The sequence below is a fragment of the Capra hircus genome, chromosome 2 (genome assembly GCF_001704415.2).
Source record: "Capra hircus breed San Clemente chromosome 2, ASM170441v1, whole genome shotgun sequence".
NCBI classification, from domain to species: domain Eukaryota; kingdom Metazoa; phylum Chordata; class Mammalia; order Artiodactyla; family Bovidae; genus Capra; species Capra hircus.
In genome coordinates, this window is record NC_030809.1 from 36,036,110 (window position 1) to 36,056,534 (window position 20,425).

General features: G+C 33.8%; 1 protein-coding gene across 4 annotated transcripts in view; it reads left to right on the top strand.

Annotated features, from left to right (window-relative positions):
• The window catches only part of ERBB4 (erb-b2 receptor tyrosine kinase 4), a 1,297,156-nt gene that overhangs the window by 690,915 nt on the left and 585,816 nt on the right, over window positions 1-20,425 (top strand). For all 4 annotated transcript variants that reach the window (XM_005676493.3, XM_005676495.3, XM_005676492.3 and 1 more), the window contains exon 3: window positions 16,578-16,764. In XM_005676493.3, the coding sequence (XP_005676550.2) occupies window positions 16,578-16,764 (187 nt within the window). The remainder of the gene's footprint in view (window positions 1-16,577; window positions 16,765-20,425) is intronic.

The window sequence follows — 20,425 nt, forward strand, 5'->3', positions numbered from 1 at the left end:
TCTTCATTCTCTAGGAGATGAGAAAGATATCAACATCTCTGGCATTGATAAGTATATCATGTCTCTAGTTGCCAAGCATAGTTATTGAGTTACTGAGCAACTGAGGTTACTAAGTATCGCTTGGAGACCAAGCTAAAAAATATAACTTTTTAGCCAAAAAATTCCTTCTCAGAAACAAAGGGAAATTTTATCTATTAAGAAAATACCTGACTTTATTTATAAATTTGTTTCTAAATATAATATCTTAGCCTTAATGTCCTTCAGTTGCATTAGGCAAGCTATTTAAACAGTGAATGAAAAAAAAAATCAATACAAAAAGTTCTGCTACTGCAAAATTAGGTTATGAAGTGGGAAAAGAAGAAAGAAAAATGCTTTTTTTTGTATAATTTACCTATATGAATAGATATTTATTTATCTGTCCATCCATTATCCATGCAGCCTTCTCTGTCAATCTATATTGCTAGTTTATATCTATTTTTTCTACATGCTTATTTTTATGGATATGTATAATGATAACTTTAGGTTAAGAAAATAGACATTATAGTAATATCCATGTAAATCCTCTTCATAGTGTATATATGTTTTATGGATTGTTAACATTACATTAGTGGATGCTATTAATTTTCACTACTTCTAGAAAACTCATAAGCAATAAAATTAAACAATTGCCTCTCAATAAATCTATAGGAGGGTTTTTCAGTCTTGGCACTGTTGAGAGTTTGGATCTGAAGATTCTCTGTTGGGGGTGGACAAGGGCTGTCATGTGCATGTATGCTGTTTATTGGCATCCCAGATCTTAACCCACGAGATGCCAGCCTACCCCAGGTGAGACAACTATAGATGTCTCCATTCCTGGTCCTGTCGTTTAGTTGTTCAGTTGTGTCCAACTCTTTTGTGACCCCATGAACTGTAGCCCGCCAGCCTTCTCTGTCCATGGGATTTTCCAGGCAAGAATACTGGAATAGGTTCCCATTTCCTTCTCCAGGAGATTTTCCCAGTGCAGGGATCAAACTCACATCTCTTGCATTGGCAGGCAGATTCTTTACCACTGAGTTACCTGGGAGGCTCAGACATTGCCAGATGTCCCAAGGAGAGTGAAACACATCTGACTGAGAACCACTGCTTGATATCTATGTTCTGGGCTGTTTAAACTTATACCATAAATATATATTAAGTCACAGCTACTAACAATTAGTTTTAAGTTAAAAATAAAAACACAGAAGCATATATCAGATTTAACAGATATGCAGATGATAATATTATTTGAAATAATCTCGAATAAGAATATGTTAATTTAGCTTCAGAAAAGCAAATGTTCATATAATATTTTGGGAAAGTCACTTAACAAACTTGTTCTTTACCCTAGTTAACAATAGCACCATCTATCAAATCTCCCAAGCTAAACAAACTGCCAATGATTTCCTGTTTTGTTTTTTTTCTTTAATTCCCATATCCAGTAGGTCACTAAAATACTTGTTCCACCTCCGAAAAATGGCTGGAATCTCATCCTAGTTTACTTTCTATTCACTGCCACCATCATCTTTTGCTTGGCAAGAATTTTCATACTTTTCTTTCTCCACCAGTCTTTCATCAGCCTGCTCTACTTTAACATTGCAGCCAGGCTGATAATTCTACAAAACAAATCAGAACTTAATTTCCCTGTATACAGTGCCATTAAATCCCCATTGCTTGAAAGATAAAAATTTTGAATTTCTACATTTCTTTCTTTTCCAATTGGATCTCCTGTCTTCCTGGCCTCATTTTCAGTTTGGGACTTTGAGACTTGTGAACACACCAGATTCTCTCAAGGCACTTTGCCATAAGACATACTATTTTTCTTCCGAGATTGTACAAACATACCTTACTAACATATTCAGTTCTTGAGTCTGAAGATAGAGGATTTGATAACAAGAGATATCATGCAATTTGAAATTGATTCCCAAATTTCAGGTATCAAGTAGATAAAATATGGAGATATAGAGACACTTTTATTTGCTCCCTTGTGTTTCCCAAGTAATCACTTATTTTCATAACCTGTATGCTACAAATGCAACACAAATACTGAAAATGCCACAAAGCAAAAACTAAGGAGTTTATAGAGGCATACACTCTCATAAATATTAGTCTACATCAAGAAACAGTATTTTGCGAACCATCCCCAGAAACTCAACCATGTACCTCCTCCTAGTCTCAAACCCATTTCTCTACAAAAGTAACCACCAGCCTTACTTATATAAAGTTACTTTCTTGTGATGTATGCATCGCAAGACAGTATTGCTGGATTTTATAAAGTTGTTTTTTTTTTCAAGATTTATAATAATGGAAGACTACTTTTGTTGAGTTTTCCAGAATCACCGTTTTTGTTTGTTGTTTGGCTGGTTGCTTGTTTTTTCATGGTAGAGTTCAGCATGTTCTGTCCTCTCTGAGTCCTCCAAATTGGCAGCTGGATTCTGAGACTTCATCATATTCATATTTAATTCCTTTGGCAAAACCATAGGTGGTGATGTGTTCAGCCAGAGGTGCATAATGACTGTTGGTGAGAACTGTCAAAGTTTCGAGGTTTTTGCCTGCTTGCAAACTAACAGGTTAGCCTGGCACTTGTATTGGTGGAGGAGTTGAGACTCCATAGCAGAGCAGTCAGCATCACTTCATGATGACATTGTTTCCCCTCTCTCCTGGGGCAGTTCCCATGAGGGTGACAGGGAAGTGAACACAAAATGGGTTTGTGTCACAATGGAACTCTGAGCTTAGGAAATGTCACTGTTCAAAAGAGGACTGCTAGCAAATTTGCCCTCTGCCCTGGAGGGGAAAACTATTCCAATCCTGTTGCTACACACATCCTTAAAAAGTTAATCTGGAACAAAAGCTGACACAAGGCATGCAGAAGAACCATGGAGAATCACCTCCTACTAATTTCCTCCATCACTGTGATAACATTTGCAATGACCAATATCTAGACCAATGACCAGTCTAGGTACTATATACCTAGAACCATTAAATATAAAAAATTCAGATTTACACTTCTCTAATTTTTAAAATAAATTTTATTTTTAGGAGTTTTAGGTTTATAAAAAAGTTGTAAAGAAACACTCGAGTTTCCATGTAGATCACTCAGTTTTCTCTATTGTTAACATCTTACATAAGTATGCTGTATTTGTTACAATTAATAAACCAATATTAATACTCATTTAAACTTTTTTCTTCTTTATTAGTTGGAATAGTTTACAAATGCGTGCCTTTGATCTAGTATTCAGTTACTCAGTGTTATAACTCATATAGAAAAAGCAATGAATGCTTGATTATTTGCTTTTATGTACTATTATTTTAAGAAAATTAATTAGTTCTATATTACTTTCCAAAGGTAACTAATTCATTTTATTCAATATTATTTTGATTTCATAAATTTAAATGTATTCATTGAACTCAATCATTTGTTATAATTAATCATTTTTGAAATTCAGATTTCCCAGTGAGTAGCCGAGTAGGATCTCTTCCAATTGCTTCTTGAACCATTTTGACATGGCAATAGTGATTTGTGCTAATATCCTTTCTATCTGGTATAATTAGATGTTTCAAGTTATTTTATAAACTTTTTGCTTCACATTCAGAATATGAAATTTCTCCAAGAAATTTGAAAAGAATGTGTATTTCAAAGAGATTTTCAGGAAAGTGTATTAGAAAACCCGAAACTAGATCCTAGATTCCTGTGTACTTAACCTCCAAACACAGCTTAGCTTCTAATAAACTATAAATACACTTTTTTGAATGAATGAAGCCAAAATAGATAAAACCTGTGGTAGCTAAAAAATACTTTGAAATCAATATACTTTGTACCTTGTAAGTAATATATTTGCTATCTTAGAGGACACTAGTTATTTCTTCATTGTAAAATTTCAGTAAAAGGAGAAAAAAAGATGGGGAATATTTAAGAGTGAAGTTGTTTATTTGAGGCTGCTGAAAACACACATACACAGACATATAAAAAAGCATATCTCTTGATTAGAAATTGTGTCAAAAGAAAAATGTAAATTCTTTCTCAGAAATGGAAGGGAGAAATTTGTGACAGAATATGAAATAACCTTATATAAAATAAAGAGATGTTCAATGAATGAGGTTCTAAAATAACAATTTATGCATAAAGAAACACATATATAATAGTAAGCTTTCAAGTCATTATATACCTTTCTTGGTTAAACTTTTTTTTTTCCCCTAAATGCCAGTCTAGTCATTAGACTAGTATTGGAAGTGATGAAGGAAGTAACCGCCATGAAAGTTAGACCATGTCTGTTCTGAGTACCACTGTGTCTCCAGCACCTCGAACAGTACTTCTTACATATTAGATACATAATAGACAGCTGTTTAATGAGTAGTTGGACGGATGGTTGGATAGATGAATGGACAGATGCATGGATGCATCAATGCATGTATGGTTGAGGCTAAAATCAGAGACTTAAGAACTTTTTTGAGAAAAGAAAGTCAAGTGCATATTTATTAAATGTCTGCTATGTGTCAAATCGTAAGGTATAAATTTGTTTAGTTTCCAAATTAAATAAACATAATGGACTGTAATGTTTTTTCTCAAAAAGTTGATTAAGAACACATATTTAGCCACGTATTATGATGTGGGCAATATAGCTAAGAAGTAACTCTCCAAATAACTTGCTTTTTCCATCTGGTAATGACACTGAGCCCTTTTACATTAGCACTGTTTTGTTATATTTATATTGTGTATTAATGTATAGAGTCTCATTTGATTGTGCATATCCATTTGAAAAGAGCTCTAGTTTCTTGGCACCTTTGAAAATACTCTTTTTTTAAAAAAAATATAAATTTATTTATTTTAATTGGAGGCTAAATACTCCTTAAAATTTTTAAGTTTATTTTTGTACATCTTAATATATTTTGAATCTAGAAATACCACGATCTTATTGTAGTTTCTTTTGAAATGTGTTCTGGCTTACTTTTTTTCATAAAGAAAACTTAGAGTATGGTATTTCTAAGTCAAAATTTAGCCCATATTGCAATGGTTGTTACTTTTCAAGGAGTAATTGACACCAATTTTCCAAAGCTATATCTGAAATGATTGGAATTTTAGAGCTCTGAAATAAGACAAATCTTTGTTTTTTATTTCTTCATTCACTTTTTTTGTCTATGTTACTTTGGGTATATTAGTTAACTTTAGTTTCTTCATCTCTGAAATAGAGATAATAGCACTTAATGAGTTGATGTGACTAGGACATGATATAAGACCTATAAAAATTTCACACACAGAAAACCCTAAATAAATATGAGTTAATATAGTTATCAGAAATAGTTAATATCCACTTAGAAAGTTTTGACTTGGATAAGGATGCTAAATATGAAGAGCATTTTAGTGCCTATTTTCAAGACCCTCATCTCAATTCATATCATGATTGTGTAGGTACAGTCCTAACTGTACCTACAGATGGCTGTAGGTACATAGTATGCTGTTTGTTTGAAGTGAACATTAAGAACATTGTAAGTAACATAAGACCTTGTCACCAGCAAAGATGACTCAAGAAAGTATTTATTCTTTATGAATTAATTAAGCCTTTTGTTTTCCGTTTTTACCAGCAAATATTTACAAAGATATTAAAGTGTATCTTGGCAGGCTTGTCAAATTCAAGCTTGGTACTTTGGCTGTACTATTTCTGCAACTGCTCACCCTTTTCATTTAAAAATAACAACAGACCAGTCACAAAAGCAGTTACCTCTAACTTCTGAATCCTCAAAGGCCATTTCCCAGATGCTTTGTAGGAGGGGCAGCTGTTATTATAGTCATTTCATGAGGACACATATTCCTCCTTTACATTTTGAGAGTGGAAAATTCATATTTATAAAAGACCTCAAATGTGAAACTATATTGTAACTCAATTGTAGATTGAAATGGTGTCAAGTAATTCTCTCATCTGAACTTTGGTAATACATAGTTATTCCTTTATAAATAGAGAAATTCCTCCCTTCTCCAGGGAATCTTCCCAATCCAGGGATCAAACCTGAGTCTCTCACATTGCAGGCGAATTCTTTGCAATTTGAGTCACCAGGGAGCTGTCAGTTATTTTGTTATGGCCTCCCTAATGACCTCATTTTAATTTGATTAACTTTCTAGAGACCAAACTTCAAATACAGTCACATTCTAATATATGGGGAGTTAAGATTTCAACATACAGGCTAAAGGAGCCATCATTTAGTCCATAACAGGCAGTCTGACAGAAGTCTACAACTTTATGTACTGTGCAGCACCACTTTTAAATTATCAACTATAATATCAGATGTGTATTTCCTTGAGTGTTATTTGCTTGCATTCCTAAACTACACAAAATATTTATAATTTTTTATAACAACTAAAAATAATATGTTGAAGACATTGATCATCTTTTGAAAATCTTCAGCTTTTGAGCATTTAGCAGAAATTTGTCCTGTATTTCAGAAGAGAAAATAAGACTAGATAAGTTGTGCAAGGTCAATAACTAATGGAGACAAGAGTCAAATTAAACTGCAGCACCTAAATTAAAACACTGGGCTGTATTATCCAAACCAATTTGTTCTCTGTGGAGAATATATACATCATGTGTGAATAAAAATAAATACTGCAATGCTTTGATTCATGTGTAGTCTCAGATGTATAAAAGTACTGACAGTCAGTATTTTTAATTGAAGTATATTTGATTTAATAATATTATATTAGTTTCAGACTTGTGACATAATGGCAATATTTTTAGTACCTTATGCTCCATTTAAATTTACTATAAAACGTGGGCTATATACTTGGTGCTGTATTCTTGCAACATTTATTTATACATAGTAATTTGTGACTCTCAAACTCCTATTCCTATCTTTCCCCTCTTACTTCCCCACTCCCCTCTAGTTTATTTTCTGTCTGTGAGTCTGTTTCTGTTATCATATGTTAATGTGTTTGTTTTATGTTTTAGATTCCATATATAAATTGTAATATATAGTATTTGTTTTATCTAACTTATTTTGCTTAGCATAACACCTTCTACGTCCATCCATGTCTTTGCAAATACCAAATTTCATTCTTTTTTATGGCTAATATTCCTTTGTGTGTATGTATGTATGTATGTATGTGTGTGTATATGTGTATGTGTGTGCAGATGTATATATGTACACATATGTATACATACATGTGTGTACGTATACCTCACATTATCCATTTATCTATTGATGAACACTAGACACTCTTCCATGTCTTGGTGACTATAACTCATAGTTTCATGGAGATTGGGGTGCATGTATCTTTTCAAAATAGTGTTTGTGTTTTCTTCAGATATATACCCAGGAGTGGAAATCCTTGATCATATGGTAGTTATATTTTCACTTTTTTGAGGAACCTCCTTAGTGTTTTCCATAGTGGTTCCTCAAATTGGCACACCTTTCAGCAATGTACATGAGTTCCTTTTTCTCCACATCTTCACCAACATGTGTTATTCGTAGACTTTTTGATGATAGTCATTCTGACAAGTGTGAAATAATCTCTCATTGTGGTTTTGATTTGCATTTCTCTGTTGATTAGCAATGTTGAGCATCTCTTTATGTGCCTATTGGCCATCTTTATACCTTCTTTGGAAAAATGCCTATTCAGGTTTTCTACTGTATGTTTTAAATTGAGTTGTTTATTAGTTATTGAGCTATATGAGCTCTTTAATATTATGAATATTAAATTCTTATCAGTCATATATTTGCAAATATTTTCTTCAATTAAGTAGGTTGTCTTTTTATTTAAGTTTTATTTTTATTTTCAAAGTCTTTTAAGTGTAGTTAGGTCCCATTTGTTCATTTTTGCTTTGGTTCACTTTGCCTTAGGTGACATACCCAAACAAATTATTGCTATGATTTATGTCAAAGATTTATATTTGCCTATAATTTCCTATAGGAATTTTATGGTTTTTGGTCCTATATTTACCACCACCAGTTACTGAAGAAATTATCTTTTCTCCATTGTATGGTCTTGTCTCCTTTTGTGTAGTATGGAAATTCAGAATTCTTCCAGTACATGAGGACTTCCTCAGTGGCTCAGCTATAAGGAATTCACTTGTAATTCAGGAGATGCAGGAGATGTGAGTTTAATCCTTGGATTTGGAAGATCCCCTGAGGAAAAAATGTTTTTTTCTGCTATTTTAGGGTGGAATGTTCTCTATATATCTATTAACTTTTTATGATAGAGTGTGTCATTAAGTCCAATGTTCCCTTATTGCTTTTTGGTCTGGATAATCTATCCATTGATGTAGGTCAGCCCTACTATTATTTGATTATAAATACTATAAAAATCTCTATTCATGCCTTTATATTTTCTTTATTTAGGTTCTGTGTTGGGTGTATAAATATTTACAAGTTTTACACTTCTTGTTAGATTAAACCCTTATCATTATGTAATGTCCCTATTTGTCTCTTGTTAAAGTCTTTGTTTTAAATTGTATTTTGTCTAATATAAATATTGTTATTCTAGCTCTCTTTTTGATTCCTTTTGCATGAGATATCTTTTATCTATATTTTCACTTTTACTCTGTGCGTATATATATATATTTAGATCTGAAATGAGTTTTGTATAAGCTGCTCATATATGAGCACTTCCTTTGTGGGGGTGGAATTGTTGGTTAGTCTATTTTCTTTTTTTCTTTTTTCCCTCCATTCAGCCACCTTATGTCTTTTGACTGGGGCCATTTAATCTGTTCACATTTAACATAATTTTTGACAGGTATGCTTTTTGCCATTTGGTTGTTTTCTGATTGATTTTATACTTCTTCTCTGTTCCTTTATCCTTCTCTTATCCTATTCCCTTGCAGTTTGATGATTTTCTTTAGTGGCATATTTGCATTTTTAAAAAATTTATGTTTTGTGTATGCAGTGTAGGATTTTGGTTTTAGTTTGCTATGATGTTCATGTGCAATCCCTTCAAGAATTGAATCTTGGTTCCCCTAGTCCTCCTGCTCTTCCAGATGTAAGCTCTGCTGATTTTTAAAGTCAGTGTTACGGAGTTTTATCTTCCCAGTGCAAGCCCAGCCTAGAAAGCTTTATGTGGGGATCAGATCCCTTGCTTCTCAGGGGCAACCTTCATGGTTGTGATATATCACTACTTATGCATGGCCACTGGAGAAGGAAATGGCAGCCCACTCCAGTATTCTTGCCGGGAGAATCCTGTGAATGGAGGAGCCTGGTGGGCTGCTGTCCATAGGGTCCCACAGAGTTGGACATGACTGAGGCGACTTAGCATGCATGCATGGCCACACCAAGAGCAAGAGTTCTGATCAGACCACATCTGCCCAACCTACCGATCTCAATGTGTCCTTTTCTCTATATCCTTAGTTGTGGAAGACCTGTTCTGCTAGCCTTCAGGTAGTTTTGAGAGATAATTGTTGTGTATATAGTTGTAGTTTCAGTGGGTCCACAAAAGGGAGCAAACTCAGGATCTTCTCAGTCCACACCTTGGTCCAGAAACAATAAATTTCAATAGTTTTGCATATTTTAAATAATTATAAAAGAATATTAAAATGTCAGTTTGGAATACTTGTGTATGATATCTAATTAAATGTGAGTACATTAGAGACACTAGAGTAGAAGTTAAGAATTCAGAACTATTTTGGTTTGCTACAGAAAGTCTTAACAAAAAAAAGTGTATTTCAAAGATGCTTATGTTAAAGAAAAATAACAAGGATTTGGTATATAAGTTGAGTAGAAAAAAAATCTAGAAAACAACATTTTATGCATCTAGCCAAAATGTATTATTATTTTTAATGTGTGCAAAATTGTCCCTAACCCCTGATTAAATATTCAGAAATTGTGAGGTACTGCAATCACCTGAATTTTAAGGTAAATGAAAATTTAAGGAACTATTCACTATTCTCACTAAGTACCAAATTAGAGAAAATCAACTACAATTAAAGAATAAGGGGATGGTTTCAAATAAAAAAAGGAACAGTGGTTATAGGAAATGTGAAATGCAACAGAAATTTAGGAACAATAAAGACTGATTTTTCTGGAATCATCTGAAGGTAAATAGAAAGCCCAGTGAATCAGTACAATCTCTTCTAATTTTTGGTTGAATGGCAACCAAATCCTGGAAAGTGTATAACTGCAGTTTTCACATTTTTTTTTCTTTAAGTATTATGTAAGAGGAAATGGTTATAAATTTATGTCCTTCAGAACAAACCATACATTTTCCCCCCTAGGTTTACTGCTAATATGGGATGAGAAGTTGGTCAAATTTCTTTCATTTTTCCATTTATTTTTATTTCATCATCCAGTGGCATGGACATCAAATTGTTCCTTGGATTAGATGTGTTTTGAAGCATTTAAGGATTTAATGATTGTCAGTAGTATTCACACGAACAAAGTCTCTGTGGAAGCATACACTGACAATGAAAATCAGTTTTAGTCAGCAGCAGCTTACACCACAAGGAGAGGGATATCTGTGGGTGAATATTGGTAGGCATTCAGTCTTCAGTTGACAAAATAGGCAGTTTCCTAAGACTAAACATAACTGAACCAGAACCAGAGCCTGAGTTTCCTCTTTTCTGATGCATTCTAATGATTTCTATTTACAGTTGTGGTCCTTGGACACAGTCATGATTGTGTTGTTCAAATAATGTGTTTTTTTAATTATCAGAAAATTAATTGAATCATTTTCCATGAAAAATAATACCTAAAAAAACTTTAAGCATTGAATTTTACTTTTTCATTCAACAGCCATCTGTTCAGTGCCAGGGTCTATACTAATGGCTATAACATACACAGAAACAATATTCTGTAATTTAGGAATAAATCAGAAGTTGAAGAGGTAAGATATATATGTACATATATAAGATATGTATATATATATGTGTGTGTTCAGTTCAGTTCAGTCGCTCAGTCGTGTCCAACTCTTTGCGGCCCCATGAACCGCAGCACACCAGGCCTCCCTGTCCATCACCAACTCCCAGAGTTCACTCAGACTCATGCCCATCGAGTCCGTGATGCCATCCAGCCATCTCATCCTCGGTCGTCCCCTTCTCCTCCTGCCCCCAATCCCTCCCAGCATCAGAGTCTTTTCCAATGTGTCAACTCTTCACATGAGGTGGCCAAAGTACTGGAGTTTCAGCTTTAGCATCATTCCTTCCAAAGAAATCCCAGGGCTGATCTCCTTTAGAATGGACTGATTGGATCTCCTTGCAGTCCAAGGGACTCTCAAGAGTCTTCTCAAACACCACAGTTCAAAAGCATCAATTCTTCGTCGCTCAGCTTTCTTCACAGTCCAACTCTTCCATCCATACATGACCACTGGAAAAACCATAGGCTTGACTAGACGGACCTTTGTTGGCAAAGTAATGTCTCTGCTTTTCAACATGCTATCTAGGTTGGTCATAACTTTTCTTCCAAGGAGTAGGCATCTTTTAATTTCATGGCTGCAGTCACCATCTGCAATGTTGTGTATATATATATATACACACACACATATATAAATACTGGGGAAGTTGTTAGATAAGCCCATCTGTTTCAAAATAGTCTTTATTATTTAAATAGTTTTTAGAAAGTAAAAGGCCCATGCTGTTCACATTCTAGTGGCTGAAAGGAGAGGAACAATGGATAACTAACATGATTATTTGACCTTATCAGACATTGTGAGCTTAAATGGCACTTAGATATCTCTTGACTTTTCACCCACATTGCCTAGTGACTTGCCAATATTAACTCAAAACTATGTTACTGGCTGTTTTTCAGCATTAAGCAACCTTGCCATTGCTAAGTCTCTTCTTATAATTTTACTTGCAATCAATATGCCTTGTAGCTCATGTCATCAGCAGTGGAGTTTCCTACTGAGATGTTTCAAGATATTTGTTCATGGAAGGGTATTACGAGTACCTACAAGAATGTGACTATAAATTCCAGAACACAAACAGAAACAAAACAAAACAAACAAAAAGAAGCTAGGACAAATTCAAGCCATATTTGTGGCTTTTAAATATAACATTTTATATTCATCTCCTATAATTCTTTAAAAATTACTTGGTTCCATGAGACCCTCTGGATATAAAAGACTAGAGCAATAAATTTTTGACTGAGGGATTTTCTATAATCTTTCTTCTAATATTGACATAATTAGCTGGCTAGGGAGAAGGGATGTTTGGGATGAACTGAATAGGATCTCTACCATCATTATTATCATAAAATTTGTCATGAATAAATTAGATATCACCTAGTCATGGGTGGCTTTGTTCAAAATGGTTTGAACATATGGTCTCTCAACATGAACATACCATGATACCCCAGTATTCCCATAGCAGAATAATTATTTGTTAAGCTAATGTTTAACTTACATGTGTTATTTTGCAAGACCAGAGTGTAATAAATAAGCAGCATGGATAATGAAAGAGATTCATTTTAGACACAAAAATCTCAATTAAATCAGTAAATCCCTCCAGTCCCAGAATCTGGTCAAAGGAGTAACTATTGTTTTTAACCTGACTTTTCATGAAGATAATAAAAATGTTTCTAAGAATAATTTAATGCACCCTCTGGAATGAGAAGTACATACATTTTACAGTGTAGTTAATTCAAAGATATACACATGCATACATACATTAAGTAATATGTGAATGCAAAGATGTTCCTAGTTATATCTTACTTTCTCATGTGGCTAAAGGCACTTGGAGCAACCTCTTCTATGATTAGTTGATCTTTATATGTTCACTGTTGTTCTTTGCTCATATCTATAATACTTTTAATACTAGAGCCTTCATTATTTGTAGGTTATTTGTAGCCTCTGCTAATGTGTGGCCAAAAAGCCCATGCCAAGTGGTACATCTTTCTCAGTTAATAGCTACAAAGGGTTTATCCCTCTAATAAACACTGCAGAATTTCTGCTGACATTGTCTTTGCTCATAAACCTCTTCTTTTTCCTGACTGTGCCTCACCTGTGTTTTCTCTAATAATCCTGTCCCTGTGACCTTCTATCTTATGATAAGCCAAAAGATTTTTATAGTTTTTATTAAAAAAGATCCACTTCCTAGGTGAAGTTAGAACTAATCATGAGTTTGTTAGGAAGAATGATGGATATTATAACACGTTTTAGCCAAAGAATGAATAATATGGATTATACCCTATATTCCAACTTTTATCATAGTGACATCGTCATTGTAACCAGAGTACTTGATAATTATTATATACAAGCTAAAAACAAATTGTTTTTATAATGAATAAAATAATTTTATTTTGGATAAAATGATGTTAAAAAGAGTTTGTGATCTCTCTTTTAAGAATGCAAACAAATATTAGCTCAATCATTGTTGACAGTGGTTGGAGGAAAACTCATAGGGCTCTACAGCTATTCTATGTCAGACAGGTATAGTTTTAAAGCACACTGTAGCACGCAAATGATGCATGCCACTGCTGATCTTTCACCCCTCTTTTCCATTCATCTCTTCAATCCTAAGTGCTCAGTGTCTCAGGAATTCCTATTGTGGCTCAGAGTGCCTGATTTGATGCCAGACATGAGTAGTTTCACGTGTCTCTCGCCACTTTGTCACCACCTTCGCTCTGTTAGCATTATACTTGTCATGGTGATTGGTGGTAGTGTGTTTATCCTTTGGGCCTGGAATAAGAATATAAATGAAGACTTACATATTGTGTGGCTTATTATTTACTTATAAATCAAGCAACCATTATTCAATAAAATGAGTTCTATCTCCCACTTTGACAGATATATCTTTATAACAACCTGGAAAGCCAAGTGAAATGTTAGAATTTTGGGGACTCCTCAGGATTATGGTCGTATATAGAGAGTTGGCCTTCAGCTTGTAGCCCTTACATCACCTAGTTCTATCCATATTCTGAGAGGCGTTGCACAGAAGTGAATGGACACTCTGGCCCACACGTCCAGGATCTATACAGTCCCCCTTAAAGATCTGGCCCTGGACCACCCCATCCTTCCTTGGTGTACTCACATTGGTGGCAAAGTCTGTTGTCTGGTGGACAGAACACAACTGGGAAAGATGATATCACTGACCCTAAATAAATATTTGGTGTGGAGTGGGGTTTTGAGAAATGAAATTCTGGGTTCACAGAGGTTTGCAGCATGATCTATCTAGAAGAGAGGATTGCAGGCTACAGATAGGTATCTTCTGACTCCTCAGACTATCTAGTGGTGAAGGTATGGCCAGGGAAGAGACACAGTGTTTTAAAAACATTTGTTGGTCTCTTACTGAATAATAGTACTGATCTTGTTACATGGGACACAGGAGTGAGCAAATTAAATGGTTGTACTTGTAGTGCTTATATTCTGGGAAAAGGTGAGAAAGACTATAAATATTAAATGTGGTATATATATAAAGTATACAGTATGTTAGGGAGTGAAAAGTATTGTAGAAACAATAAAGATGAAAGTGGGTAAAAGTGGGAGGGTCACCATATTAAATAGGTCAATCAGAGGTGATCTCAACTGAGAAAGTGAAACTTGAGCAGAAACCTGACAGCAGTGAGAAAATCAGCAAAGAAGATATCAAGGAGAGAAACTCAGGCTCTTAAAATTGCTCTGATCACCTTGAGGTAGGACCATGCTCAGCATACTGAAAGAACAACAAAGAGACCAACAAAACTGGAAAGAGTGAGCAAGGTGTTAGAGTTAAAAAGAGAAGTCCGAAAAAGAATGATGAATAGATCATATAATACAGAGTTGTCCATTAGAAATGCAATGAGAGCCATAAAAATGTAATTTTTAATTTCCTTGTAGCCACAATATAAAGGTACAAAGAAACAGGTAAATTCAGCTTTAATAATGCAGCTAATATAAATCAATTTATCTAAAATGTTTTCATTTCAACATGTAATCTTTGAAATTCATATGTTTTACACTGACAGCATATCTCATTTCATACTAACCATATTTCAGTTGTTCAGTGGACATCTATGACTAGCGGTTTCTCTACTGGACAACACAGATATAGGTTTTGGCTCATTATTTACAGAATTTTATTACTCTGAGTGACTTGGGAGACATTTCAGTTTTAAGAAGTGTCATGACTCGATTTATGTTTTTAAAATATCAGGGCTAGGCTTTACTGAGAATATACCAGAAGGCACCAAGGGCAGGAACTATTATAGTGATCTTGATAAAGAATGATGGTGGCTCAGAGGATACCAGAAGATGTCATACATGCTTGGATCCTTAATCCTTTTAAAGATAAATGGGAATGGGAATTCAAGAGTGTCCCCAAGACTTTGGCCTGAATAATAGGAAGGATGAATCGACATCAGCTAAGGTGACAAAGGTTGTTGGTAGGATGTGGAAGGTAGACAGGCGTTAAGCTTTGTGTATGTGTATCTGAGAAGTCTGTGAGGCATCCAGGTGAAGATGCAGGGTAGGCCACTGGCTATGAATCTGGAGTTTAGGAGTTTGGAGGTAATAATATTTTGGAGATCATCAACCTTAAAATTGGTTAAGACAAGGGGGGTAAGAGTAGACAGAGAAAAACAGAGGACCAAAGACTGAGCATGGGACATCTGACATAAAGAGATCTAAAAATAGTCTGAAATTGGCATTAAATAATATCAAATTTGTTCACACTTTTGCATTATATATTTTTTAAAAATTTAAGACATATTTATTATTGTTCTTATATGCATTTGAGGCTTCCCTTGTGTCTCAGTGGGTAAAGAATCTGCCTGCAGTGTGAGACGTGGGTTTGATCTCTGGGTTGGGAAGATCTCCTGGAGAAGAGAACGGCTACCTACTCCAGTATTCTGGCCTGGAGAATTCCATGGACTGTATAGTCCATGAGGTTGCAAAGAGTTGGACATGACTTATTTATATGCATTTTATCAAAAACTATAGCTTTAGATGAAGCCTAAAGTCTTTTTGTGATTTTTTTTACTTTAAAATATCTCAAAAACCAAATAATTAACTTACAGACAACTACATTTAAAGAGCATACAGTCAAAATAAAAATTGTGTTAATAATTAAATTAGAAACCATAATCAGTATCTAATGCAAATTGTGTGCATCTAAGGCATATACACACAATATGAATTATATATATAGTCAGAAATATATTGATATAAGGCAATTGTTCTTTGATTTCTATAAAAATTAAACAATAATATAGCAGTTTGAAATCTGTCCCACAGTCTACAAATTAATGCAACTTTATTTTGTGATAACTTTTACCAGTTTATTTTTTAAATATAAAGATTGATAGTTACGTTTTCTTACCTAATTTTGGTCTGTCAGATGAGATCTTTATTCTTTTAATTATATTCAGATCTCAGACATGAAGAGTGCTTCATACAATAAAATTCAGGAAATTATTACAGTAATAAAGTACAGTAAATTATTTTTACTGTAAGCACATTCTTGACTTTAAAATACAACCCACTCTTCAAATGAGATTCTAACCCTTGTGATCTTGTGTGTCAAGGCAATTATTTATAATGTGGTATGGAAATTAGTATATTCAATTAAAAGCTGAAAATTAGAATTAAATAACTCAATTTTATCTAAATGACTACGTAAACATACTGACAGTTTTAAATTGTTTGACACAGGCCATCCTTTGTGTCTTTTCAGTCTATACGAGAAGTCACAGGCTACGTGTTGGTGGCTCTTAATCAGTTTCGCTACCTGCCTCTGGAGAACTTACGCATTATCCGTGGGACAAAGCTTTATGAGGATCGATATGCCTTGGCAATATTTTTAAACTACAGAAAAGATGGAAACTTTGGACTTCAAGAACTTGGACTGAAGAACTTGACTGGTAAGGAAAATATACAAAACAGGAAATATACTTGTATTATCAATATAATGTGATAGACACACACAAATGTGCACATGGTTTCTGCAGCATGTATTACATTGAGGAACTTTATAAAGCATTGAAATACATATTAATACTACTTATTCATTTTGTGAGAAATGATGCCCTACATTGCCCCAGTTTTATGTACAGATATTGTAAATGCAATCTGAAGGATAGCATATGACTATATCTCATCTGAACAGAAGTATACGCTAAGGAAATGCTCAGTGACTGAAAACAGATATGAAGCAGGTTTAAGAATGCTCTGTTCAGTAGTCTCAGGTGAATAGTGGACCATATCATCAAATCTCTGCAATAACATCCTAACTCTGACTTTCGTTAAAGCTCAGTAAATACACAAACTGTTATATCTTGTTCCATTAATCTAGCTTTTTGTACAATCTCTTATTTTTGGAAAACATATCTAATGTATTAATACAGCTTTGATTTCTCTTACTGAGCAACTCACTAAGTGCTGTAAGTAATTCTTCCTCAGAAAGCTTTCATCATCAGTGATTTTTTTCCCCCTAAGATTGGAATTAGGTATCATCTTGCTACAAATAATTTTGTACAGGACTCTGTTATAAGCTGGCTTTTGCAATTCCATTGATGTCTTTTCAGTTCATGTAATTCAGAGTTCATAAAGGCTATGGTGGAGGCTATTGGTACAAGAATTTTAATCATGAATTTTACTATATGTGCCTGCAACCAAAAATGTGTTAATTAGTAATTACATTAGAGTGGGAGAAAGGAGTTTGAACTATTAATTTAACCTGAATTAATAAATTGCAAAATTAATATATTTTTTGTGTGTCTTTGAGTCCACACAGTGGCCATGTTTCTTGATAGTGGAATTTGAAATATTTTAGAAGTATTGTCTTAAAATATTAAGAAACAAATAAGATTAATATTGTCAGGTTATTAAAATTATATATTTCTATATTTACAGAGTACATAAAATATATAATTTTAAGTTATAAGTAGCTTCATAGTTATCCAGACATGAACTAAAATTGGAATATCTTGGATGAAGAAAGGCGTGATGATTATGTTATTTATTTTGGACATGATTGCTATAGACTTCATGACTTAATGGTAAATGGAAATTGTTCAGAATTTGTATCCTTCATCAACATTTTTACCTTTTTTTATTGTTTGTTTAAAAATACTTTCCTTACTGAAGAGCAGGGTATTTGACTAAATTGCTACTCTCATGGAAATAATGATAGGAGGAAGAATTTTGGAAATAGAGAAAAATTGAATGATTGAAATTAGGAATCCAAAAATAACATGATCCAATTAAAACTTGCCAAAAAAGCATTGTGTTTTCTTCTTGCTTTTCCTCTGATTATATTAAAGAAAAAATTGAATAAATTTATTTTCAAAATCTTATAACATATGACTATGTTATTATTCCACATATATGCTATTTGAAGAATCTTCTCACAAAGAAAATTAGTCTTTAAAGAGTTATTCATTTCCACATTTAATTAACCTCAATACTATTAAAATATAAAAAAGGAATTATTTAGTCACAATTTTGCAACATTTGAGTATATCTTTTCTGTTAGTGAGCTTCCACCATGTCTTGTTATTTTGACAGTTGTCTTACTTATGATTGACTAGTTTCATATCCAAATATAGCATTATTATCTTAAAAATATTATTCCCTAAATTGCCAGAAAACCTTATGATATTTTCCTCTGTAGCACTAAAAATGGAAAATTAATAAATGAGTGAGTATTTGTTTGAATGTTTAGAAAAGATAAGTATTTGTTCAGCAGTTATTATTAATTTCTTATTTGAGTATGAATTAATGAAAAGTACAGTAAAATAAATGGTGGAAAATTTAGATATTTTGGAAATTTTCCAGATATTTTAATATATATATATATTATATGAATGATGACTACATTCCAACACTATTCCATGAGACAGTCTAGAATTATTGATCATATTTTAGGTAATAAGATCAATAGTGTTACTCTTATTTTGAAAATTAGTAGTTTTACAGTAAGTACCATCATGTTTGTGTATAAGAATATACGAGGAAGGACAGGAGACTTGTAACTGTTTAACTCTTCATCGGAAAGGAATTAGGATAAAATTTGCTCTACAGTAATATCTTAAAGAATTTAGTCTTCTAAGTAACTTGATCCAAGTAGTAAGCAAACATTACAGTTCACTTTAGGTAAGATTGTTTTTGTGTTTTGGAAAGAGCTTTCTCTTCTTGTCGATACGTTATACAAAAAAAATAAAGATATATAATGTTACATTAAGGGTGGAACTACTGGGGCTAGCCCTAATTTTAGACTCAGGGTTCACATAATGTGAAGGGAAACAGAAAACCTGCTAAGTAGTCCCATACCTCATTGCCTAACTGCAGTAGTGAGTTAAACTTTTAACCCAGTTCTTAAGGGGCCTGCAGTATCAGCATCACCTGGGTACTTGTTCTATAAATTCAGATTCTTGGGCTTCACCTGAGACCTAATGGATGGTAAATTCTGGGGCTGGAGCTCCAGAATTTGTATACATATTAAGACCAATATGTATATTAAGGACCCCTCCAATATTTCGGGCTTCCCTGGTGGCTCAGACGGTAAAATGTCTGCCTGCAATGCTGGAGACCCGGGTTCGATTCCTGGGTCGGGAAGATCCCCTGGAGAAGGAAATGGCAATCCACTCCAGCATTCTTGCCTGGAAAATCCCATGGACGGAGGAGCCTGATAGGCTACAGTCCATGGGGTCGCAAAGAGTCGGACACAACTGTGCGACTTCACTTTCACTTCCAATATTTCTGATGACTATTAAAGTTTGAGAAACAATGTTCTAATTAATTAAAGATACTAAGAAATGGTAGCAAAATATCTGGTTAGCCTCTTCACCCTTACTGGATCCAAATACTTTTCATTCATTTATTATCTCCTGGAGAGAAGAGAAAGAAAAGTACAGATATGTTTATGATTGAATGACAAGAAATATACTCTCAATTGATATAGGAATGAAAAGAACAGATTAGGAGCCTGGATGGAAGTCAGACTCAGTTGTGTCTGACTCTTTGCGACCCCATGGACTATACAGTCCTTGGAATTCTCCAGGCCAGAATACTGGAGTGGGTAGCCTTTCCCTTCTCCAAGAGATCTTCCCAACCCAGGGGTCAAACCAAAGTCTCCCCCATTGCAGGCAGATTCTTTAGCAGCTGAGCCACAAAGAAAGCCTTGGATGGAAACGTTTGTATAAAAGATTGCAGGGACAAGCAAGATGCTGGGAATAAACTTTCTTCCATATTACCATTTTGTCTAATATCAATTTTATATAATGGTAAACCATTACAAGGACAATAATACTTTATCATGAATTTTCCTTTTAAGCAAGATTTTCTTTTTGAGCACTTTCAACAAAATAAATAACAAGTACTATTGTTATAGCAAATAATTTTGAGATTGAGATTTCAAGGCTTTTTGATATATTCATATTTTGTGTTTCTCCTGAAATCGTTTTTGCTGTATTTACTTTAGAATAATATTTAGAATGATATGCCTTTATAATAGTACGTATGCACGTGCAAACTCTATCTTTGTGTAAAAAGGATATTTGGTTAACATGAAGACTGTCATAT